Below are 24,373 nucleotides of genomic sequence, written 5' to 3' on the forward strand. Positions count from 1 at the left end.
TAGGCCTACTACAATTTACTTTTGGGAAAAGGCGCGGTCGTGTATTTATCATAAAAGAAAATCACTTCAAGGAAACTTTTTTAATTTATGGTGGGCTGTAATTGTTTTAAATAAAATGGATGTGACAAACACATGCCAAGAGGGATCTTGTCAAATCAGGGGAAAGGCTTAGCTCTCCTCTCGCGTGGTGCAGTCTGGGTACTTAAGCGTTAGACTGGTAGGCGGTCGCCTCGTCTCGGATGGATATTGTTTCAAGTTATTCCTGCAGGCTAAAGTGATATATACCCCTTAATTAAGAACCAGGCTCTTGGACACAAAACCTATAGTTTCTCCTATAACTTCTCCCCACTTCTCTTTCAGCTCCCCAAGTCCTTTCTAACTTATAGGAAGATAAATTGTCCAGGGATAACAAGTTTGGAAAAATCTCCTTGAGCCACCCTGCATGGCCAAATAGATATTAGAGATAAGAATAAATTAGAGTTTATAATCATAATCATAGTTAGGCTTAGATGTGATTTACGTCGCTGATGGCCAAAAAATACGGCTTGTTTAGGGATAGATTTAATTTTAGAAGTAGGAATGGAGAACGGTTAGTATTAGACCACCCAGTATAGAGCCCCTCCATCCAACACGTAATAATGAAAAGTTTAAATTATCTTATTGGCTCACTTAAAGTACGTTTTGATGACGTTGCTGATGCGGGGACGGCGAAAAATACCGTAATTCCTTTTTACCTCTGTCTCTATGACCCGCCTCTTCTTTCATACCCCCCCGGTCCCTTGGAAGGGGGTCCGGGACTTTGACGCGCGCCCAGATACTACTCTGTTCTCCATTCTTACTTCTAAAATGAAATCTATCCCTGGTTTGTTGTATCGTTCAAGATTTGCAAAACCTATGATTATTTTTGATATCTATGATAGTATTGAATATAGTGTATAGGGGGGATTTTCTTACTACGCTGTTCTTTCAAGCGTCATCCAATGGGAGGCACTTTCTTTTGACGGGCATTAATTACCTAGCCGAGCGAATAAAAACGGAGACCCCATCAGCATACCTCTATTGGGGGCCCACCTTGTCACTATAGCCAAGTCTTAGGGTCCCTTAATTTATATAGATTCTTACATGCAGAAACCTAAATGTTTAGCTTAAAGAGAAGGTATCCCTGCAGGGAAAGATGGTTTTATAACAATAATATTTCATGGACAAACCCTTTAAGTTTAAATATATCTTCACCTCTAGTGGTTCCAATTAAGACAGGTATAATTAGTGGGAAATGGGAACCACAATTTTTGGATTGCATGGAGAGAGAATTACCATAAGTTTATAAGATATGTTCCTTCCATAAGTATGTTACTGAGAGACTTGCAGCTCGTGATAACTAGTTCGAGAAGCGAGAATTGAAGTCCTACACTCGGTGGTAGTTAATTTTGCAGCTAGGACTTCCATCTAGGTCCTATTTAGTCTGCATTACTAAGCCCAAATTAGACAGCAGTGCCTCACCAGGCGTCTTCGCTTTACCTCGAATCTATGACCTACCTCACTCACTTCATGAGAAGCTCCAGTTTCTAAGTTATCAGTAACAAACTTATGGCCAACATATCTTATGGACCTCTGGTATTACGTATAGGGTTTTTATAAAACTTACCCTAGTGTAGATATTGAGTGTTAGACAATCTTCACTCTGTTCGTAGCGATGTAAGATAATCCTTCTGAGATATCTACGTCCGTTTTCATCAGTTGCCAAATCCCATGCTTGTCGTTGCCTGTCTTGCAAGCAAAGGGGCCCGAATTTAAGGGCATCTAACGTCTTATCGCCCCAAGGTTGTTTCGGTATAGGTGCCTGAAATTAAAGTTTACAAGTAGTGTATTAGTTATTTATTTTGCTTTTTTACTAAGCCTTGGCATTGAAAAGCGAGTTTGAAATTTGAATAATGGTATAAATGTATTTTCACCCTAGTTTCTCGATAAAATTATGAAGTTTGAACGCTAATAACCGATATATATGCATAGTACAGTACAGTTAACAAAGTTAGACATATTTTCCATTAAGCCTTGGCATTGAAAAGTAAGTTTGAACAAACAACAAAGGCCTAAAATTATTTTCTCGAAGTATCTCGGTGAAGTTCAAGTTTGTCAACTATAGTTGAGATTCATTGTTAAATAACACAAAAATACGTAATATAAAGTTGACAAAGGCTTAAGGATATTTTTCTCTCATTATATCAAAGTTGATCTAAGCCTTGGTATGGAAAATTTTTAATATATTACCTAAATTATTGTTCAAGTGCCTGAAATATTTTTCTTTGTGTATCTGGAATAGAAATCGTTCTAAGCCTTGCCATTGAAAATTGAACAATAGAAAAATATGCAAATTATAGTCAACAAAGATCTTAATATATTTTTCCACTTGAGTTTCTGATTCTGAATAGTATATTATTTAAACATTGGTATTGAAAATTAAATAAATATAATCTCTTATGCAAAGAGAGTAAGAGACCCAATATATTTATCGAAAAATCGCTAAGCCTTCGGCAATTTAAAAAAAAAAAAAATTCGGAAGTTATTTCCTCCCACACCCTTTGTTTTGAGGGACGTTTTATCTTCCCTTTTGTTAAATAAATCTATATTGAAGAGGTAGGATTAAATTAACCAAGAACCACACGCTTAATTGCTTGATTTTTCCCTGACTCGAAAATTTCTAAATTTAGGACCCGCGTCCGATATATTAAATCGAGAAAGTTTTTTTTTACGCTCCCATCTCTCTCTATACTTTGTCGTTCATATTTTTATGGCTCTTGACTCTATTAAAGCCCTGCCCAAATGACTACATAGTCTTTGAGGGCCTTGGTTTCTTCTAAGCTTAAAGGGAGCGTGAAGGATCCAAAGAAGTTTATTTTGTTTGCTTTAGAATTTTAAATTCCGACCCTCACCGTCTCCAATCTCCATGGAAGTAAGTTTCAGCCAATCAAAGAAGCTAAAGCAAAAAGCGGGGAAAATATTCAAAACCAGTCAGATTCACATGCGCCTGAATTTTTTACTAAGCCTTGGCAATGACAAAAGTACAGCGGTTCGTAAAATTAGGGTTTTCACGTTCCCTTATGTGATTGGCTGAAACTTTATCCAATCAGAGCGTCTGGAAAATTTGGAGCTCAGATCTATTAGGCTTAATATCCAGAATGAACTTTGAAAATTGGTTAAAAATCAACGCAAATGTTTTGGTAACTTTTTGAACCCAATGCTAAAGCGAATAAAATCAACTTGTTTCAACCCTTTACGCTCTCTCATTTAAAAATAGGTACATTTTTATTACAAACCAAGGCCCTCAAAGACTATATCGTAAACCTGGGTAGTACCAGTTATATTTTTTTTAATAAAATATAGTCATTTTTCTTCGTAACTTTAAACGAGGTATTTTAAATAAAGTATGTTAGAAGGTTGACTCAGAGACTTCATCATATAAAGATATCGTTATTATTACTAATATAAAAGCCACGTTTTCGCTGTAGATTTCATTTCGTGCCACGTACCTAGTTTTCCTAATATTAAAACTCATTTTTTTGTTGGCCAAGGCTTAGGTTTGGATTTAGGTAGGCCTAACGATACCCGAAATAATAACAATAACGCGAGATCGTGCACGTGCAACAGCCCGCCTTAATGACGTTTATGGATTTGTTGGGAGGAAAGAGGAGGGGAACTTATTGCGGAGAATATTGGAGAGGTTAAGCAGAAGGTAATTTGAAGAAATCATAAGGTATGTTCCATAAGTTTGTCACTGGTTAATGAGAGCTTGTTATGAAGTGAGTGAGGTAGGTCATAGATTCAGGGTAAAGCGAAGACGCCTGGTGAGGCGCTGCTGTCAAAGGCTTAGTAATGCAGACTAAATAGGACCAGATGGAAGTCCTGCAAAATTAACCACCGAGTGTAGGACTTCAATTCTCGCTTCCGTCGTTCTCGAACTAGTTATATGGAGCTGCAAGTCTCTCAGTAGCATTACGAAGTATAGGTAGTGTCATACTTATGGAACATATCACTTATAAACTTCTGCCAATACGAAGTCTAGGAGTGTATTTTGAGTATTCCAGGATTTTAATCTAATACGCTTAATATTTAAACCAGATTTGCTTAACTTGTCTAATATATCCATCAAAGTATACGTACATTATCCAACAATTCATCTTTTTAATTAAAAATTTAAATTACTTAACCTGTCTAATTTATACCCATTAAAGAAAGCAAGGTATAAAATAGGCTTAACGATGTTTACCATTTAAAATGTAAATCACCCTTAAGCCTTCTTTATAAACCTATTTATTAAAACCTTTAAGCTTATACACGGATGTGCAGCAGTAAAACATTTCTACAGGGGCCCCGTAGGAAAAGCCTAGGTCGTTTCGCCCCTTAAATGTTGGCTTCCGAATTTTAAACCAAAACGTTAAGCCTAAATATTCATATTTCAAATTTGACTTAACCCTAAATGAACCAAATTGAATTTTACACCAAATTGCATCATTAGTAAACATCCCCGCGTCCTATAGTTTCAAATGTCCATTAATATAAAGCGATATTATCAGATTTCCAAATTAAAATTGTAGTTGCTTGGCAATTTCTATGGGCAAGGCTTAGCTCATAATGCGAGCAAACTTACACTCTCTCTGGCTCCAATTTAACTTGGTTTCAATTAGGGACCGCTCGTGCCGGTGCCTAAATTAGGCGCCAAATCTTTAGGGAAATCTACAGGGCCTAGCTGCCTGGAAACTAGCGTGTTGTTTAGTGTTTTATAACTAATACCTGGAAGCTTGGCTGATTGCTTTCTTTTAAAAATGAATCTTGTACTTCTTTCATTGGTTGAAATTACGTAGACGATGAGAATATTTTTGCATGCAAGGTACCTTTAGTTATAGTTTGAGTTGCGACCGATGGAGTGGTATTAAAGGCAAATAGAAATAATGGAGAGTAAGGATGTAGAGAGTGTATGTGATGTATGATTCGCAATAACTGCGTCTGAGCATAAATTCATAAGATATGTTTCATAAGTTTGTAATGTCTGGTAACTTAGAAACTGGAGCTTGTAATTTTGAAGTGAGTGAGTGAGGTAGGTCATAGATTCAGGGTAAAGCGACATACGCCTGGTGAGGCGCTGCTGTCAAAGGCTTAGTAATGCAGACTAAATAGGACCTAGATGGAACTTGGTCCTGCAAAAACTAGCTCTCAGTAGGTCTCTAGCATTACGAAGTATAGGAAGTGTCATAAACTTATGATACTATCTTGTTCTTGGGTGAAAAAGGTTACTTTTGTACCCAATGTAAAATATTCATGAAAGAATGAATAAATTCAGAGATAAAGCAGGATAATTATGAGGCATTCAAAATGCGCTTCTATTGTATTCTCGTACAAGCAGCTTCTTTTTGTGTTTGGGAAAATGCCCGTACAAACATTCTGTTAGTTTTAAAATAGCTCAGGTTTCCTAGATGAGTTTGGTTAGGGCCGGTAGGGGGTGTCCTGTAGCATCTCCCCGGGGGACCCAAAACCCCCAAAACTAACCTACAACTACAAGAAGGATGATAAAATTTTATATAGTTCAGCAGTTTTATTTTTCTTGATTTTGATTTTTCCTGGCTGCCTGCTCGTATCTTTTAACGACGAGTGTCAAACGACGCGCTAAGCCTAACGCGTTGAACATTTTTGACGTGGACGTTCTTAGAGATATGTCACGTTGTAGTTTGATACGTTCAAATTGACTAGAAAGGGATGGTATTTTAATGCCAGAAGGCTGTAACTCCATTTTTATTTGAAAAAAAAAAAAAAAAAACTTTATTAGGCCTTGGTTAGTGATTGTCTTGAATTGATTAAGCCTTGGTTAGTTTATGAGAATGAAAATTCTTGTTATTTTAACATGCGGACTTCAGTCAAGTGATAAATTTATTCAGTCAGGAGTGATTTACTCAATCTAAGTGAGAATTTTGATTTAAAATGAAAACCCTTAAATTTTGAAAAGTGTCAAAGTTGATTTGAAGCCACAAGACAGTGTAGAGTTACATTATGGACTTTGCAATTCTAAAGAGGACCAGCAAAGAAGTAAATAATTTTTTTGAGACAAAATTATCATAAATTATGATTGCAGTGAGCTTAGGGGAGACATTATTTACTCCCCCTTCTCGCGCCTACCTTTAAACAGTGATTACTTTGAAAATAATTAATTCATATCAAAATTGTGACCTTGAAATACCACCAGAAACAAATGCAGTTCCTAATATTACGTCATCCACACACCTATAACTTAAAACTGTGAGTTTTAAAATTAAATTTACAAAGACTAATTTCATTTCCTTACTGGACAACGTCCAATTTTCCCATCCCCTATAGGATTCGTAAGATCCATGATTTAGGAACCATTTTTTTCGGGAACAAATAATAGAATTTCTTGGTAGATTGTAGGGTTTCTTGATGGTATTTTTTACCGCGAGAAAAATGGAGTTTATATACTGATATAGAAGTTTCCAAGTATTTTCTTCTACTTATTTCTGAAGTTATCTTGCCCGGACATAATGGTTTTCAACAAACCGTATCTTTTTTTTCTCGGTTATTTTTTGTTGGCACTGGAAAATCCTTTATGACCGAATTTTGTGGCCGCCGCAGACTGAGTTATCGCGTAAACAAAGTTTTTACATGGCTTCCTAAATTTATATCATCGCAACCCAAACATTGTTAAGCCCACTTATCGCTAATAATAACATCAACAAAGTTTAATTATAGTTAATTTATTTGAAGAGTCATTCCATGTCATAATTTAATCCCTCGAACTAAAGGCTTAGGTACAAGTAGGAAAGACTGAAAGTACCATTGAATTAGGCTTAACAAGAATTGGGTTGGGTACGAATGATATAGCTATAGAATTAGGCTTATCTGCGAAGTGCGATAGAATTAGGCTTAACTATGAGTACAATGGAAGCATAGAATTAGGCTTAACTATGAGTACAATGGAACAATAGAATTAGGCTTAACTATGAGTACAATGGAACCATAGAATTAGGCTTAACTATGAGTACAATGGAATCATAGTATTAGGCTTAACTATGAGTACAATGGAAGCATAGAATTAAGCTTAACTACGAGTACAATGGAACCATAGAATTAGGCTTAACTATGAGTACAATGGAACCATAGAATTAGGCTTAACTGCGAGTACGATCAGGAGTTCATAATAACCCGAAGTACGAAACTGGTTAAAAAGCCCGTAACAACATAGTTTCGCCGTAAAGCTCAGCGGATTCATACACCGCTTAACTCCCAAAGAAATAGTTACCCCATTTTTTAGCGCCCACGCGCATTAACTTACACACTTCCGGTTTAGCACTATTTTTATCTTGTGATTTTGAGAGCGAAAATGGCTCACGTCTGCTTCTGTCGGAACGGTGTAAATTAAGCCTTGGCTAAGAAGTTGGCTTTTAGTCGGGGTTTCTAGTTTTCTACAAAACATTTAAACGATCGTCAATATTGTTTTGTTGTGATATGTGTGAGTGAGAATTCCGTGGTTAAATTATAACGGTTTGGACAAAATTATTCGCAGTATCTTTAATATAAGAATTGCAACGTGTTTCTACGTCCACCATATCGCCATTTTTCTTTTCGACAGAGATCCCAGCCAACGGAAGTTTTGGAACGAAAACCAAGGAGCATAGATACCACTACGATATACTGTAAGGTTGTATGTCCATAAACAGGCTAATCCTTTCTATGCGCAACGACAGAATCTTGTTGTTCGCGATTTTTACCATTAGCTCTATGGCCAGTTTCATACTTCCCCCCCGAAGGGGGGTTATTATGAACTCCTGGTACGATAGAACCATAGGATTAGGCTTAGCTGCGAGTACGATTGAACCATAGAATTAGGCTTAACTGCGAGTACGATTGAACCATAGAATTAGGCTTAACTACAAGTTCCTTAGAACCTCGAATTAGGCTTAACCACTAAGATGATTGTTCTATCCACCCAAATTTAATCTTGAAATCGAATTACGTCATGAAGAATAAAAAAGGTAACACCTTTCCTTACAAGGGAAATAAGATAATTAGAAATTACTTAATTAACATCACCCTTCTCTCCTCGTGGCGCCTTTTGTAATACTAATAACAATATAAAGGAAGGTGACGTTAGTTGCTTCGTCTATTCAATGTCTTAGGCATAACCGCGTAGGTTTTGTTGTGTCAGTGTAACTCTATACCATCACCGAGGCTTAGAGGACCCATCTAATTCATTGGTTCTATAACAGACTTGAATCATTTCCCACGATCAAGAATTTATTTAATACTCCCCTAGAGTATTGAGCAGTAATCTTGAAGGTTAAAATGGAACATATGGGCGAATTAATTTCTAGCAGAGGAAACTGATTAAATATTTAGTTCTCCCTAAAACGTCTGGAAAATGGAAACATTGTTGCCCCAGATTCCGTAAGAGCTAAAAGAGACCCACTTCTTAACTTTAACTGCGCATGCTCTTCAGGGTTGCCAGTAATTAGTTATTAGAGCATGTCCTGAATGCAGGTTTGGAACTGAATCGAACAGAATTCTAAAAGCTTTTCAGTCTGTTGTAGATGGCGGTTGAATTGCACACGTCGCAAATGACTGGCAACACTTCTTTGATGCACACTATCTATTTAAAGAATCACTATTCATGGAGGAATGTTTTAAATTCAAAGGGAAGCTAAACGAATATGGGCCTAGCTCTGACAATCATCGTCATTTTAACCCCTTTGTCTTTGAGGATGAAAGGGGCTTTTAGACTTTTTCTCTTGGGGGTTTTTTCTTTGGGCCAATGGCGGATGGCTGCGGGGCTTTTCTTCCCCGATATGGGCCCCCCTGTAAGCTTATCTCTGGCAAAAAAGGCAACAAAACTTCTATTTGGGGCCTATATTCATTTTTTCCAGGCAACCTAGAGGTAGGCCTAACGTTACGTTAGTATTGGAAAAGGCAAATACATTACATAACAACAGAAAGTGAGCTCTAGCAGAAAGGAAAACCAAAGAAAAAGTAATATTTACTTCCCCCAAAATAGACAATTTCTTATTTCAAGAAGAGAAGCCAACAGCACAGGGACTTGGCCATCTTCTTGGCTTGGGTTATAGACCTTTCGACCTAAAAAGGGGGGTAGGTAACCCTCAATATCGGGACATAGAAGGGGGGGTTGATACATTACCATCCGTCTCTGCGCATGCACTCTCTTGATACAAAAAGACTACAGCGCAGGCGCCAAAAAGCGAGATGGAAGGCAACCGTTTTACCCCCGTGTCTTTCCCTCTTAGTTAAATCGGAATGGTCTATTTTCCTCGCGCCTAGAAGCACCGCTAGAGGCAGCGCGAGTCGGCTAGCCCCAATCAAATCAAGACTTCGTAATCCATACTGGGAATACACTACTACCACGCTACCACTAAAGGATTTCGTTAATCTCCCCAGTACCAGAAGTGAGATGAGACTAGAAGTACTGAGCTAACCAAAGAAGTGAATATTCTTGATAACACAAGAACGGTTGGCCCTCTGGTGGCGGTTTCAGAATTTCCCCTCCAAAACGTGAGACGCTCGCGGTGGTAGACGGCCGAACTAGATTCAAGGAGCCGCGTCCGTGTTCGGCCGCTTTAGGTTGAGGGGAAGGGGTAGGAAATGTTTTTGGAACTCGACCAATTTTTTCCTCTAGTGTAGGGGCGCGATGGAAGCGGCATAAAATCCTCAAATTTGTTCACTAGTGCCAGGATCTACTATCAATGCTAGAGCCCTTCACTTCTAGTCTCATCTCACTTCTGCCAGTACGTAACACACTTTCTATTTTTTTTTTCATTTGCTTTTGATAAAACACGTGCAATCACGAGAAAACGCGCAGTTTCGAAAAAACCGCGCTGGAATCTGCGCTGCTTGCGGATTATGAGCAGAGCATTTTATCGAAACCACGTATTTTATTACGAAATTTCTGCATGGAAAATAAATGGTAAACGTAAAGAAAAGCTTTTTTATAAATGAAATAAGGTAAGTCCTAAACCAAACCCCGGACTAGACAGACAGGGTTGGATTTTATTGATTATCCCGGGGTTGTTTAATGTTTAGCAAAGGCTTAATGTAGCCTAGGTAGCTTTTATTTATAATTAAAAACAAGGTTTATATTTTGTTTTGTCGTTTCCGACGTTTGGGGAACAAAATGATGACAGCTGAGTACAAAGGTGAAATATCTTTAATCTCTTTTGCAATGCAAGCTGCCATTGTTTCTATAGTGGCAAGTTAAGTTGGTTCTTCTAATATGTACAGGGTGTTTCTGATAAGTCTGCATGCATAAATTAAGGGGGATGTTCTTTGAGTGAACGATTTTGAGTCGAAAATGTATGTAACTTCAATCTATCTCCATTTTGTTTACCACAAGGGACACTGTTTTCGAGAATTATGATTTGATGGGGTGTTTTAGGGATGACCCCTCAATTAAATTAGAAGAAATCATTGTCCGTTCAGTTTCTTTATTAAATTTAAGGGGTCATCCGTAAAATACTCTGGATGCAATCTTAAGTCGATTTGAAACAGTATCCCTTATAGGACAATCAAAATGTCATAGATAGAAGTTACATACATTTTCAACTCAAAATTGATTAACCAAAAGAACAGGATCCCCTTAATTAATTTCAAACTTATCAGAAACACCCTGTACATATACTTTAGAACGCCGGCTTTTATAATAATTTAGTCAATCCCATAAAAGAAAAGAAAAGAAAAGAATATGAAATAGCTTGTTTTTCTAAAGGAAAATTTAAATTTCGCATATTTGCAAATATTTTGATTCTTCAAAATAAGCTCGTGAACAGGAATAAATAAATATACACTAGCTACTATTTTATTTAAAATTCGCAAAAATCATCTGAATTTCTAAGAAATTGTTTACGATTTCAAAATCCAATATATATATATATATATGCTAATATAGTGTTTTAGTGGCAAAGAAATGACCCTAATTCCCATAGAAAAATCGTGGAAAGATTGGTAACTTCTAAGCCATTCAAGGACTATATAGTTTTGTTTTCCCTATTTTTATTATTATTATTTGAAAACGCATCTGCAGAATAAATATCCGGAATTTATTTCATAACCCCGCATTTCTCTGGATATGAATAATAGTATTTGAGGTATTTGAAATTCCCAATCGATTTTCGCTTGATATTTATACAATCATTTTAATGGATTTACAAGCCTCTCAAAGAGTATAATGATATTGCCCCTATCTCTTACTAAGCGTTGCCTACGGAATAAGAATTCTTATTCCGTAGGCAACGTACTAAGATTCTTTCGCTCTGATTGGCTATGCATCTCGGACGAATATTTCTTTAAAAGTATTGTAACTGTACCGACGTGATATACCAAGGGTGAAATGTGTTTATTAAAGGGATAGTGGCATGTATGTTAAACTTAACCCTCGGAGGTGCTCACTCTAAAGGCCTTTTCAGGCGAACAACTTTTGACTCAACTAGATGGGTCAAAAGTCAGTGGAAACCCTATTAAGGATTGTTCCCATGATAGGAGTTTTGAATTCATGAAAACGTGGTGATGGGTAAGACAAGATGGGGTAACCTTTAAAATTATTAAGTACTCCTTGGAGGGTGTTTGTACTTATTGGCTTATCAGTTCACCCTCCATGAGTTAATTGTTTCCATTCTAAGCCTCTATAGTTCGTTCTGAGCTAACAAATTATATAACAATTTGGGTTGACAGAAATAATGTTTAATCTTAAACGTAACATTTCAATACGTGTTTGTCATGGTTATTGTTGTCAACTTGTCATATGTTTCTTACGAATAAGTAAAAATTGTCTCATACCTGAAATCTTAGTTTATTTATCGGTGGTTCAGCGTAAGGAATCCCCAAGTATGCTTCGATTTTCTGTCCATTCGGCAAAGATATGTATTTTCCTCTAACAGTACCTCCGTCCACTTTGGCGGTGACCATTTGATCCGGGGTTGGCCTCTTAAAAGTGTCAAATGGCCATAAAGCTGCCGGGGTTTCTTCGTCGTAAGTGTCCGAACCGGAAGTGGCTCCGTTTCTTTCTTTGGTAGCGTCCGTGAAGAGCAAAGTGGCTTGGAACAAAGCTGTCAGGATTAGGAACATGGCTACTAATCCTAATCCAGTTTTATAATAACGAGCCAGAATAATAACCGCTTCCGCCGCACGCCGTAGCGATTGGCTAAGAATTCTTAATTTAGAAAATTTGGCGGGAAAAAAAGGATGAAAGCGCGCGCTTTTGAGTTTCAGATGTAATAAGTTGGGGTTAATCGCAATGCGTTTGTTTTCGGAGTTGATCTATCCCAGGTTTTTGGGACCATCTAGGTCCTAGGTGTTGCGGGACCGCGATAGGACACCGAAATGCATTGGTAAGGACAAGGAGAGATCTCCCAAAACTAGCAGAGTCAGGCTCGACTGCTCAACACTGCTGCTAGCGGCGGTTTAAATCGATACTACTAGGCTGGAAAACGACTCAAAACGGACGGATAGGGGGGCTAGTTCTTCGCCTCCTATGTTTTCTGGGCTTATTTCCTGGCTCGCTTTTGCCTTCGACTGCTGCCGCACTGTTGCTGCCTGGTGGAGTGTAGATATATACGTTGTGCTATACAGAGAAAACTAGAGTAAAGATGGAATTCCAGCATAGAGAGATTTAGAACGCCCCAAATACACGAAACTTGAGAGAAAGTAAAGCTGCATTCGCAGGGACAAAGGCAAATAGAAATAAGGGAAAGTACAATGCATGAGGCAATAAAAAAGCGTCTGCTACGTATGTATAAAGAATACGCTGATTGGTCGACCAATGAAGTTAGAAAGAAAGAAATACGGCTACGTCCCTTTCATTAACCTCTTGCTCACCTTCTGTTATTTTAATTTGCCTTTGCTGCTAATCCAATCCACGCAAATAAACCTATATCTCGAGCCCTGATTAATTTATTCTGAAGTATTTGGTATCTTTAGATAGAGATAAATTAGGTCTACCAACCCTTCAAAGGATGTTTCCCGGAAACGTTTCCAACATCGGGTTATGACGTTCAAAAACTTGAGCTAACAATTCTTGAAAAATAATCCAGGCTCGTTATTTTAGGCTTTTTCCCTAATGAAGCCATTGTACTTGGTAACCCTATTTTCGGCTTAATAATACCCCAATTTTCGGGATGAGCGTTTTCTAATAAATCAATTAGTCAAATACGGAACCCCCATCTCTCCATTATACCGGTAATTCCCGCCAACTCTTCTTTAAGAGGCAGAATTCCGAAACGGAACATTAATGTAATGAGATACTTTTTTTTTCCCGCCAGCCAGAGATCAAAGCCCGCCTCACGAGAGAGAAGCAAGGTGCGCGCCTTTTTCGCGTTTTTTGCCTCAAATCATCCTTAAGCCTTGGCTATGGATGGAATAGGTTATAGCGTTTAGTATGGGCGTTAATGAGAAAATGACCTCGTTTTTCTTTTTATTTGGCTTGAAGTAAGAAATAAAAAGCTTAGGATGGTTTATTGTACTTCTTGTTATGGGTTTTCTATGGCGTTTATGAGGTTCTATTTTCTTAGAAGGTTGCAAACGTTTTATTACAGTTTTGGGGATGGTAAAACTCTGGAATAACTTTTGTTTTGTTAGGCTTAAGAGTTTCATAGCCTATAAGACATGATTTCGTAATATATCTCTGTATATTACACCCAAAAGGAACCGTTAACTGCTCCCTAAAAGGCTTGATATATCCGCTTTTATATTATTATTATGTAAATTAGGTCAGAAACTATATTTTGACCGTTTAAGAATCATAGGTCATAGCATAAAAAGCATCTCAATCTCTTTATTAATCCCTATTGGTTGCTAAGCCTAGTTTCAAAACCAGTATGTAGTTAAGCCTAATTTGAAACAGGTCATCAAAATCGAAGTTAAGTCTACTTTTAAACAACTCGTGAATCGTGATAGTTCAATAAGCTAAGCCTACTTTTAAACATTTCGTGCTATTTATTTCAAGTTAAGCCTACTTTTAAACATCTCGTGCTAGTTAAGCTAAGCCTACTTTTTAAAATGTCGGGACAGTTAAGCCTAATTTTAAATATCTGAAGAATTTAAGCTAAACCTTAGGCCTAATTGCGTAGACTAGTTTTCAATTACAGTGAAAGTGCTTGACATAAGGTCTTTACAAAATCATTTATAAGATCAAATTTTAAAAATAGTAGGAAGAAAAATCGGAAATCATAGCTTTTAAACTTTCTTTTAAATCATAATTTATGGAAAGAAACCCTTTCCTTTTTATTTCGTTCGGAAAGTCCTCGCAACAGCTGGTGCTAATTTTATTTAAAGAAAGGTTAGGAGGCGGTGCTTTAGAGAGGAAAACCCCTACAGTCAAGAAAGGAGAAATAATTTTAAAATAATTTTTTTCTTTCTGTCTCTCTTTCGTTTTCACTTAAGTGCCCCATTCCGGCCATTGCATAAACGGTTTTTTAATACCTGCTAAATGAAAAAGCTATACCAGAAAGTTATGGTATTATTAAAAAATATCTTGTAGAAGAAAGGCATATTTGTTTAGAACCTTATTTACTCGAACATTTATTGTTGTAACCCGAAAGAGTTAGGGATCGTTTGAAAGCATAGTATTTCCCTGAACCAGAATTGTAACACTCCAAGTGGAGGTACATTAAGGATTTAGATGATGTGAATTACTACTTTCTTTTGAATATTTGGTTAATTACTCGAGCCCTGATTAATTGTTGAACCAACAAGTATTAAGGATCGTTGGAAAGAGACGAAGAATTTCCATAAGCCACTCAAAGGATTTACCCGTATCTCTTATAGGACCAGAGTAATAACACTTCAAAATGGAATAATCGAATTTTTAATAGAAAATAGTGTTCCCAAATCCCAATATCAACCATAATATTTAATATACACCGCTGGGTATTTGAACTAATCCTCCATGGAATGTTTATTTTTCAGTTTAATCGCCCCATGTCGATACAGGGTGTTTCTGATAAGTCAGGCATAACATAAATTAAGGGGGATGTTCTTTGGAAAATCAATTTTGAGTCGAAAATGTATAACTTCTATCTCCATTTTGTTTACCACAAGGGACACTGTTTTCAGGTTAAGATTGTACATAGTATTTTACAGATGACCCCTTAAATTTAATTAAGAAACTGAACATTCAATGATTTCTAATTTAATTTAATTAAGTGGTCATCGCTAAAACACTCCATCAAATCTTAACTCGAAAACAATGTCCCTTGTGGTAAACAAAATGGAGATAGAAGTTACATCGATTGCCCAAAGAACACAGCCCCTTAATTTATGCATACAGACTTACCGGAAACACCCTGTATATAGCAACTGATGATTTACATTACATTCGGTATTAGTTTAAAATGACATCAATTTTGTATGGCCACGTGATCAAAGAACGACCCGGGGAGAAATATTCCTGGCTTTTCTAAAACACGACTCAACCTTTAGGGCGGCCGGTGCGTTCAGCAGGGAAGGAAACTTGAGCTCCTGGGGGTCGAATCTTTTGGCCATGCATGGTTGCTTTTTATCCTTATCGCTTCGGCCCTGAAGAGGGCTTTTTATTACTTTTATAAGTACGCTCTTTTGTCACGGGTCCCGCTATAACCCGACCCCGGTAATATCCGGCTTCTGAACCAATAGAGAGAAAGGCCGGGGACTAAGCCTGACAGGTAAACGGATCTCCTCTTACCTGACTCGTTACTATTTGATCTAAATGAATGGACGAACGTTTATTACAAAGTCTGTAGATCAGAAGTATATTATATTAAATTATAACGGTACAGGTGTATTCATGGACGAGACACCAGGAGGGAATTGCGTAATATCATTCCCTTGTTCGAAACAACGTCAACTTTGTCTGCACTTTATACCATAAGTTTATAAGATATGTTCCTTCCATAAGTATGACAATACCTATACTTCGTAATGCTACTGAGAGACTTACAGCTCGAGATAACTAGTTACTAGAGAACGACGGAAGCGAGAATTGAAGTCCTACACTCGGTGCCGGTAATTAATTTTGCAGGACTTCTATCTAGGTCCTATTTAGTCTGCATTACTAAGTCTTTGACAGCAGTGCCTCACCAGGCTTATGTCGCTTTACCCTGAATCTATGACCTACCTCACTCACTTCAAAATTACATGCTCCAGTCTCTAAGTTACCAGAATTTACAAACTTATGGGGAACATATCTTATGAACGTATAAACTTGATAACTTCGCGTGAATTTACTTCCGATACATATCCATCGAAAAAGGCGGGAGATTATTTCTTGTTTATCTTTCATCGTAACCTCGTATTAGTTCCAGATGTGTTGTTAGTCTTATGTGTTGGAAAAATATTCTCGGTAACTAATATTTAGTAATTGAACAGGGATTAGGCCCTAGTATAGCTTTCATCCGATTCGAGTTATGGATAGAAAAACTAAGCCTAAAACGGTATTGAAAATAGATATCGATACGTCTGATTGGTGTTTTTATGGAAAGAGAAGAAACGATTGGCGAAAAAATCTTAAGAAAAGGCCGGTAACAGCTGAAGATGCAACCGGGAAATTGGTATCCCACTTTCAAGAGGAAAACGAGTTGGAAATTCTCAAGTCATTATTGGAAAAGGAGCGAGTTCGGGTGGAAGATTTCGTTTCCGAGATAGGGGGGCCAAAGTCGGCAAGAGCTGATATATCCCAGGATACCGTTCCCAAAGGGCTCGAAAGCACTTTATCGCCGAGATTTAATGTCCCAAGAAGAAATCCATATGCTAATTTATTGAAGGAAATTTCGAAAAGGCGGGAAGAAGGAGTTGAACCCTTTCCATTCGGGTTCAATACCAAAACAGTGACACCTCCAGAGTCTCCAACGCGATTCAATTCAAAATTCGAATTTTCCTATGACGTTGAAAAATTGGTGAAAGATTTTGATGTGTGGTTTACGGATAGAATTAATCTGCGTAAATAATTTTATTTTTATGTAATCTTATTGTTTCATTAAATTTATTTTTGAAAAAAAAAAAAAATTACTAGCGCCCAACGTGGGGCTCGAACCCACGACCCCGAGATTAAGAGTCTCGTGCTCTACCGACTGAGCTAGCCGGGCTTGGAAGTATCTCTCCTTAAAGTTGAGTAGATTCATGGCTTATGACGACACGCAGAGGTAGATTTTTAAGAGCCAATGGGGTACCTCCGTCCGTTGCCTACGCTATTTCGTGAATCATGAGCTGTGACGTCATAGTCTGTCGACAGCTGAGCTGAGACAGTCGGAAGACATTTGCAATTTTGACTCAGTTTCAATCGATTGACAAGTTTCACGGTTGTTTTCATACGTCAATTCTTAATTAAATTGTTATGTTTAAGTGGTTTGCGTGAAATTAAGGAAAAGTTAAAGTTTATTATTAATTTGAAGAAACATGGGAGCCGTTTTGGGTCTTTGTACGGCTGGTCAGGTAAAATATCTTTTGTGTGATTCTTAAGCCTTGGCTTTGTTTACGAAATGTCGAAATTAGAATTAGGTTCACGGAATTACATTGCAACACATATTATGACGGATAATGACAAAAAAATATTTTTACCAAAACTTAATTAACCTAATATGGAATTATAATTAATATATAGAATGCTAAGGCCTAGGGTAACGTAATTGTAAATTATTTTAGCTGGCATGCTGTTGCGGTAGCGCAGCGTGCAGCCTCTGTTGTTCAGCATGCCCTTCGTGTAAAAATTCGACTTCGAGTCGAATTATGTACGCCATTATGTTGTTATTGACAACAATAGTGGCCTGCATCATGTTGTCACCCTCTCTCGAAGATCAACTGAAAAAAGTATAAAGTATTATATAAGAAAATAGGGTATGAAGTAGACTATAACTTCACAACACATAAATAGGTACCATTTTGCCATGACAATATATCGGGGGTTCAAACTGACTGCGCCAAAGCAGTCGGTTATCTGGCAGTTTATCGAATATTATTCGCGCTAACATTATTCTTCATGGCATTCTCGCTAATAACGATTGGTGTAAGATCCTCTAAAGATCCGCGAGCTGGCATACAAAATGGGTATGGTAATTAAAGGGAAAGTGCAACTAACATAAATTTATACCTTAAAAAAACGGCCTTTTTCTAAATATTAAATGAAAAATATAATAATAATAATTACAAAATAATTAGCATTTAATTAGTCTTAAAAACGGGGACTACTGAGCCGTCATTGCTTTAGTGGCGTCTGCTAGCCAGAAAAATTTACGCCTACAGGATTGGTTGAATTCTCACCAATGAGAGGGGTTCCATTTACCACGCGTCATTAAAGTAATGGCGGCGCAGTAGTCCTCGTTTTTAAAACTAATTAAATGCTAATTATTTTGTAATAAGAGATAATTAATTTTATTTTTAATGTATTTAATTTTATATTTAGGAAAAGGCCGTTCTTTTAAGGTATAATGTTATGTTAGGTATACTTTTCCTTTAACAATGGGAGTTAAAAAAAATCGGGCATTAACGCAAGTTTATAATAAATAGATTTTGGGCTTTGAAGTATCTGATTTTAATTGGGGCAATGGTGGGAGCGTTTTTCATCCCAGAAGCCAGTAGTTTTGGGCAAGGTTAGTTCTTTTCTTGATGGAACTAGCGCGTTTCCAAATGAAACTAACCTACAGATTACAATATGATAGTTTGGATGTATTTCGGTTTGATCGGAGGATTTTGCTTCATACTGATTCAACTGGTTTTGATTATCGATTTCGCTCACAGTTGGGCTGAAAGTTGGGTCTCAAAGTATGAGGAATCTGAGTCGAAAGGATGGTATTGCGGTTAGTTGACGAAAAATAGACTAAAACCATCCTTATAGGCGAACGAAATATAACGAATAATTCTGCGTGTTGTTTTCAATTTATAGCGCTGTTAGGTTTCACATTCTTGCTCTATGGCATTGCCATTGCGGCAGTTGTACTGTTTTACATCTTTTACACAAGCGGGGGACCGTGTCATCTTCAAAAATTCTTTGTCAGCTTCAATTTGATTCTTTGCTTCGTATTGTCAGTCGTCTCAGTTTTACCCAAAGTTCAAGAATGTAAATAGAGAAAAATTACGACTCTGAGAGTCCGAGCCCTTTTTAATGAACTTAAAGAGTGTCCGATCTTGTAGTTCAACCCCGTTCTGGTTTACTTCAATCCTCGGTTGTGACTTTATACGTCTTTTATTTGACTTGGTCCGCCATGAACAATTCGACCGATAACGATTGCAAACCTCATATTTGGGAGTCGGAAGGAAAAACTGGTTTTGATGGACAAAGCATCGTCAGTTTGATCATTTGGTTCGCCTGTATCCTCTACTCCAGTATTCGAACGTCAACCAATAGTCAAGTTGGGAAACTAACAATGTCCGAGAAGATTCTAGTCCAGGATAATGGAGCTGGTATGTTTTTTGAACGTTAAAAACATCCGTTGTACCCTGCCCTTAACTGTCTTCAAAATTGTACTAAAAGAATTGAGCTTCTTGAGGGTTTGTGTTCTAGTTGGCAGAGTTGTCGATAATTTAACCATCAACATCTCTTATTAACCCGCATGCCATAGTTCAAACTATTGAACTATAGTTTTAGTTGTGAACTGATACACTTTTTCTTGTTTTCCAAATATTTCTATTCCTAAATCAATTCAATTCATTCTCAGCGAGGGGAGCGTCGCGTCTTGTTGAGGATGGAGGTACGTTTTTCGTTTTCATCGATGACACTTTCTGCCAACTACAACACATTTTACTACCTTTGTTTTCCTATTGTTTGTTCATTTATTTTAATTTAATTTGATTAGGATTAGGCCTAAACATTATCTATTATTATTATTTGTGAAACTTTGCACCGCTAGATTACAATTCTATCGCAGAAGCAACTTCATCGTCAGATCCGGAGAGAAACAATGTATGGGATAACGAAGATGACGGAGTCGCTTACAGTTGGTCTTTCTTTCATTTAATGTTCGCCTTGGCTTCGCTTTACGTCATGATGACACTTACCAATTGGTATCAGTGAGTATAAATCTTTTTTATTTTAAAAAGCCGCGCCGGGGGTTTTTTTAGACATTGTGACAAATTGGCCTATTTCGACTGATTAGACCCGATGACAAGTCTGGCAATTTGATCAGCAATCATTCCTCGATGTGGGTGAAAATAGTGTCGAGTTGGCTCTGCATTATTCTTTATCTTTGGTCTCTTGTCGCGCCACTTTTACTCCCCGATCGCGATTTCAGTTAATTTAACGTAACTTGCACGCTCATTTTATGTATTTTGCATAACGTTAGTGACAAAAGCTTAAAAAAACACGGTGTTTAAAGAAAAATCACAGATAATTATTAAAATAACTTGGAGAAGAAAAAATTATTATTAAACTTCGAGAAAAAAATGTTTTATTTATAAGAAATAAAGTTTAGCGAATGATCAATTAAATTTTTTCACGTTACAGTAGTGTTTAGCGAGTCGGATGATGTACATTTTTTTTTCTTCTGTATTTAATAATATAGTTTTAAATGTTTTTTAGTGTTGTACGTAGTATAGTACACACTCTTGTCTTTACCACATTTTTATCGCCTCGTAAACAAATAAACAAATAAACAAACATGTAAAAAAAACATTTGAAGTTAACGTAAAAGTTTAAAATTAATAAAATGAGAAACAAATCCTTTATTTTCGCGTCTTGGAAAATTTATTTTACATTGAACAAAAGTTTTCTTTTCAATCAAACAAACAAAGAAGCGAAAAAACAACGAAACTAGCAGCGAAAACCCCTTATTGAGAAAAAAAAAGTAGTTGTTACCAGTACTTTCTTTTCTTTACGTAACTGGTAAGTTACATTTATTTACAGAACTTGTTTTTGTTTTGGAGAGTCACATTTTTAAAATTATTTAGCAAACGGTTTAATTAACTTTAATTTTATTAAAAAAAAGGCTTAAAAAATTATAGGAATAAAGAAGAAACTTTCTTTGGAACTCAAAATACGGATGGTAACGATAGATTTTTAACTTAGATCAATATGGTGACTGATTTTCTTCTGGTAAGTCCCCGAACGAGTGACCAGAGTGGTAAAGTTACCACTTTCCGCAGCATTTTCTTCCTTGACCTTTAAGATTGAATTCAAAATATGTGAATCTCCACTTGTTCTCCTTCCAGAAAGAATTTGACCTTCGCCCTCGTTGTTGTTGTCCTGCGTTAGAAAATCTTTCCTAATCAACGTTGTTATGATTGGTTTAGTGGTAGTAGCGATTCTGGCGTTTTGTTTCAATAAATGATACTCTAAGTCGGACATACATTCGTTTTTAACCAATTCTTCTTCCTGTTCCTCAATGTGAGGCGTTACAACTTCGTTTTCCGCGGCTCCTTCTTCCAAAACCGATTGATCCATCATTTCTCTTTTGATCAATGATGGACTCGAACTCAAAACTCTCGAGGTTAAGTTGTTGATCATGTGTGTCAAGGATTTTCCCGATCCAGGAGGGCTTTGTTTGGGTTTAGTTGGTCTGATAACTGGTTCAGCGTGAACCATCGGGCTGTTGACTCCAGTGGGTGGTACGGAACTTAGTCGATGTACTTGGTCAACAACATTGTCGATTTTGTTAGGAGGCACCGAAGTGTGGGTTTTTTCGACGTGTCCTCTAAGTTCGGCTCGATCGAATGATCGGTAAGAGCATATTTTACATTGAAAACGTGTCCAACCAACGTGGGTCGCGACGTGCCGGCGCAGATTTGAAATTGAGGAAAATTTCTTGCAACATTTCAAACACGAATTTCGTTTAGAATTCATGAAAACCAAAAGTCTTTTCTCAATGGCGGGTGGAAGACCCACGTTTTCAACTCTCTCAGTTGGTGGCGCTTTAACTCTCTCAGTTGGTGGCGCTTTTTCTTTACTCGCGGTGACTGACTCGACGCAGTTGGCCGATCGCCATTTTAGGGATTGACTATCAACGAAGTCTTTGTTTTCTCTTTTATTGGTGATTCTTTTGGGTCTGGATGTTGGAACGCTGGACGAAGCAGTCCCGACATTGACTGGTACAGCGCGCGATGGTGGTGGTCTCTTGAAGGATGTGGTGTAAGACGTCTTCTTGCAGACGCATTCCGCCTGAAATACCGAATAAGTACGGCGACATTGACCGCATCTTTTGGTTCCTGGAGAGGGTGAAGGCTTCGATGGTTTTTTATCCGAGTTTGCTTCCTTGGATTTTAGACGGCAAGCTTTCTCGTGACTAATCAGGGAAGTTTTCCTATCAAAGGCTCTCTGACATATTTGACATCTGTGCCAGTGGACTTTAGGAGTCTTCTTGACGGGTTTGCTTTGTTCAGCTGGTTGGGTTTGGGAGGTGGAGGAAGTAGAAGGGCCTTGAACCTTCTTGTAATAAGCTTTCCTTCTGATGGCGTCTTTGAGGCGTTCAACTTGTTGACTGGTTTTCTTATGATTGATCATCATGTGTCTTTTGACGCTTTGTATTTTCAAAAAGGTATTGGTACAAAGAGGACATGGAAAGTGCAATCTTTTGGTGGCGTGAACGATGTTCATATGAGAGTAAAGGCCACGATACATGGAAAACTTGATATTGCATTTCAAGCAAGTTAGCTTCTTGACGTCGCAATCTGTTCGATTGGAAAGGGCGTTCGCTTTATTGACGGCCGGTTTGACGACTCTCTTATTTGGTAGCTTAAATTCCGTTTCAATCTTCTTCAACTGAACGGCGCAAGGTTTCGTGGGTTCGGTTTTCACGTTTTTAACCACGAATATGTTCTCCTTTTTCTTGATTATCTGAAATTTAACTTCGGGCCGGCTTTTAACTGGCAATAAAGATATCATTTGCTTTTGCGGCGAGAAAGGCTTGTTTCTAGTAACACCAGCGAATTTATTAGGCGAGGACATCTTGGAAGAGTCAAAAATCTTGGGTGTTGAGAATGAAACTTCGGCAACAGGTTCTGGTTCATTATTCTCGGGCTCAATTTCTTCATTTTCTCCATCACTCATCATCTCTTCATCATCTGATACTCCAACGGGTTCGATAATTGTAATTTCATCCACTTTAGGGATGTCAGCCGCACTATCCAAAGACGGTCCGTTCCTTTCCTTGCAATAGAATCTCTTATGGGTGACCAGGTTGGCCAGACAACGGAAGAAGTTTCTGCATAGCTTGCATTCGTAAATGATGTTGCATTCATTGACAAGAATGTCTTTGACTTCGTGGGTACCGTCTTTTAGAGCTCCAATGATTTGCTTTACGTTCTTCAATGCGGTTTTTAAAGGCGGGTGTAAAAGAGAAGTATCATCTTCTATTTCATCTTCATGTGGTTCATCTTGTGGTAGCTTGGGTGAAAGATCGTCCCGAGATGGTCCATCTGCTACTTGTTCCTCAGGTTCTTCTTCATTTTGTGGTAGCTCTGGTGAAAGATGGCCCTGAGATTGGTCATCTTCCGATAGCTTTAGTGAAATATCTTCCAGAGATGGTCTATCAGAAGGATCATCATCGGTAACATCCATAGTTGGTATGGGTTCTGAGGAGTAGTCCGGGTTCTCTTCACTAGTACTTGGTTCATACATAATGTGAAGCTAAGCTTTGAATGCCGTACTCTTGAAAACCTTAACAACAAAAAAGGCAAGTTGGTTCAGGACCAATTGGTCCAATGTTAAGTCTATGTTCCACTCCTTGGAAACTACCCAAAGATGTGTGCTTATCCAAAAAGTGTTAAGCTCCTTCATTCATCAATTTAACATAACAAACGAGAACTTACTGACATACAAAAGAAGTAGTTGGTGTTTGTTCCTCGAGGACTTGTTGAGGTTCGGATTACAAACCAATGTAGGTATGTCCTGAAACTTGGGTATTGTTGGTCAGTTATAAACAATGGGAACGTTTAAAACCCATGGAGGTCAGTTCGACTGTTCGCAATAGAACGACGCGAACTACCAGTAATGGTGGCGCACCGTGACGAACAAGTTCAGGACTGGTCAACAGCTCACAAAGCGAACCTGGACCTCCCTTCAGTGGGTAAGGTCACCTATCTTGCTCAGCTGTCTAGAAGGCGGAATGCTCGTAACTGGGACTTAATAACCTCAAATAACTTGTGATTAATATTAATTAGTCGTTGGCGTTTTACCAAAAACAAATTTACTTCAGCCTTAAAAAGTATGTCATTGGCAAGAAACGAACAAACGCCGGCACTTGTACGCGGTACTCCACCTTGCTTGGATCCAAGACGCGAATGACTGACACGGCGAAAGGGGGATTGGCGGCCTTGGAAATTTGTTGAAGCGGACCTCTTGATTATAAAAAGTTATCCCATTGATTTTCACAAATTATTTAAATATAATTTAGCTTCTAAAGACATTAATTCC

General features: G+C 37.7%; 4 protein-coding genes and 1 non-coding gene across 13 annotated transcripts in view; 2 read left to right on the forward strand and 3 right to left on the reverse strand.

Annotated features, from left to right (window-relative positions):
- Positions 1-12,304, reverse strand: part of LOC149718252 (fatty acyl-CoA hydrolase precursor, medium chain-like) — a 32,400-nt gene extending 20,096 nt beyond the window's left edge. The window contains exons 1-2 of the mRNA XM_089838734.1: positions 11,842-12,304; positions 1,646-1,840 (exon numbers count right to left, since the gene is read on the reverse strand). Coding sequence (XP_089694860.1) covers positions 1,646-1,840; positions 11,842-12,129 — 483 coding nt within the window. The 5' untranslated portion in view covers positions 12,130-12,304. The remainder of the gene's footprint in view (positions 1-1,645; positions 1,841-11,841) is intronic.
- Positions 12,305-15,302: 2,998 nt separating this feature from the next.
- LOC149718253 (uncharacterized) lies at positions 15,303-17,401 on the forward strand. The gene is made up of 2 exons (XM_089838834.1): positions 15,303-16,974; positions 17,048-17,401. The coding sequence occupies exons 1-2, from the start codon at positions 16,443-16,445 to the stop codon at positions 17,107-17,109; spliced, it is 594 nt and encodes a 197-aa protein (XP_089694960.1). The 5' UTR covers positions 15,303-16,442; the 3' UTR covers positions 17,110-17,401.
- On the reverse strand, positions 17,048-17,120 carry TRNAK-CUU (transfer RNA lysine (anticodon CUU)). The gene has a single exon. It is a non-coding gene; the product is annotated as a tRNA-Lys (tRNA).
- On the forward strand, positions 17,290-20,691 carry Serinc (serine incorporator TMS1). Of its 5 annotated transcripts, none has more exons than XM_089838791.1 (10): positions 17,290-17,466; positions 17,677-17,841; positions 17,906-18,078; positions 18,538-18,620; positions 18,690-18,827; positions 18,914-19,087; positions 19,162-19,431; positions 19,686-19,718; positions 19,878-20,037; positions 20,124-20,691. In XM_089838791.1, the coding sequence occupies exons 1-10, from the start codon at positions 17,431-17,433 to the stop codon at positions 20,260-20,262; spliced, it is 1,371 nt and encodes a 456-aa protein (XP_089694917.1). In that variant the 5' UTR covers positions 17,290-17,430; the 3' UTR covers positions 20,263-20,691. The 5 variants fall into 5 exon arrangements, with proteins under 5 accessions (XP_089694917.1, XP_089694926.1, XP_089694933.1 ...); XM_089838800.1 differs by having other exon boundaries at positions 19,896-20,037; XM_089838807.1 differs by lacking the exon at positions 19,686-19,718.
- On the reverse strand, positions 20,398-24,273 carry LOC149718256 (uncharacterized). 5 transcript variants are annotated; one of them, XM_089838686.1, is made up of 3 exons: positions 23,770-24,273; positions 21,313-23,617; positions 21,069-21,208 (listed from the first exon to the last, which is right to left on the reverse strand). In XM_089838686.1, coding segments are annotated over exons 2-3 (2,268 nt in total). In that variant the 5' UTR covers positions 23,579-23,617; positions 23,770-24,273; the 3' UTR covers positions 21,069-21,206. The 5 variants fall into 5 exon arrangements, with proteins under 5 accessions (XP_089694719.1, XP_089694656.1, XP_089694607.1 ...); XM_089838637.1 differs by having other exon boundaries at positions 21,090-21,227; XM_089838593.1 differs by having other exon boundaries at positions 20,398-23,617; positions 23,778-24,273.
- Between the last annotated feature and the right edge of the window lie 100 nt (positions 24,274-24,373).

Source organism: Phalangium opilio, unplaced genomic scaffold (genome assembly GCF_054372755.1).
Source record: "Phalangium opilio isolate 3A_F unplaced genomic scaffold, DU_Popi_V2 ptg000002l_1, whole genome shotgun sequence".
Lineage (NCBI taxonomy): Eukaryota > Metazoa > Arthropoda > Arachnida > Opiliones > Phalangiidae > Phalangium > Phalangium opilio.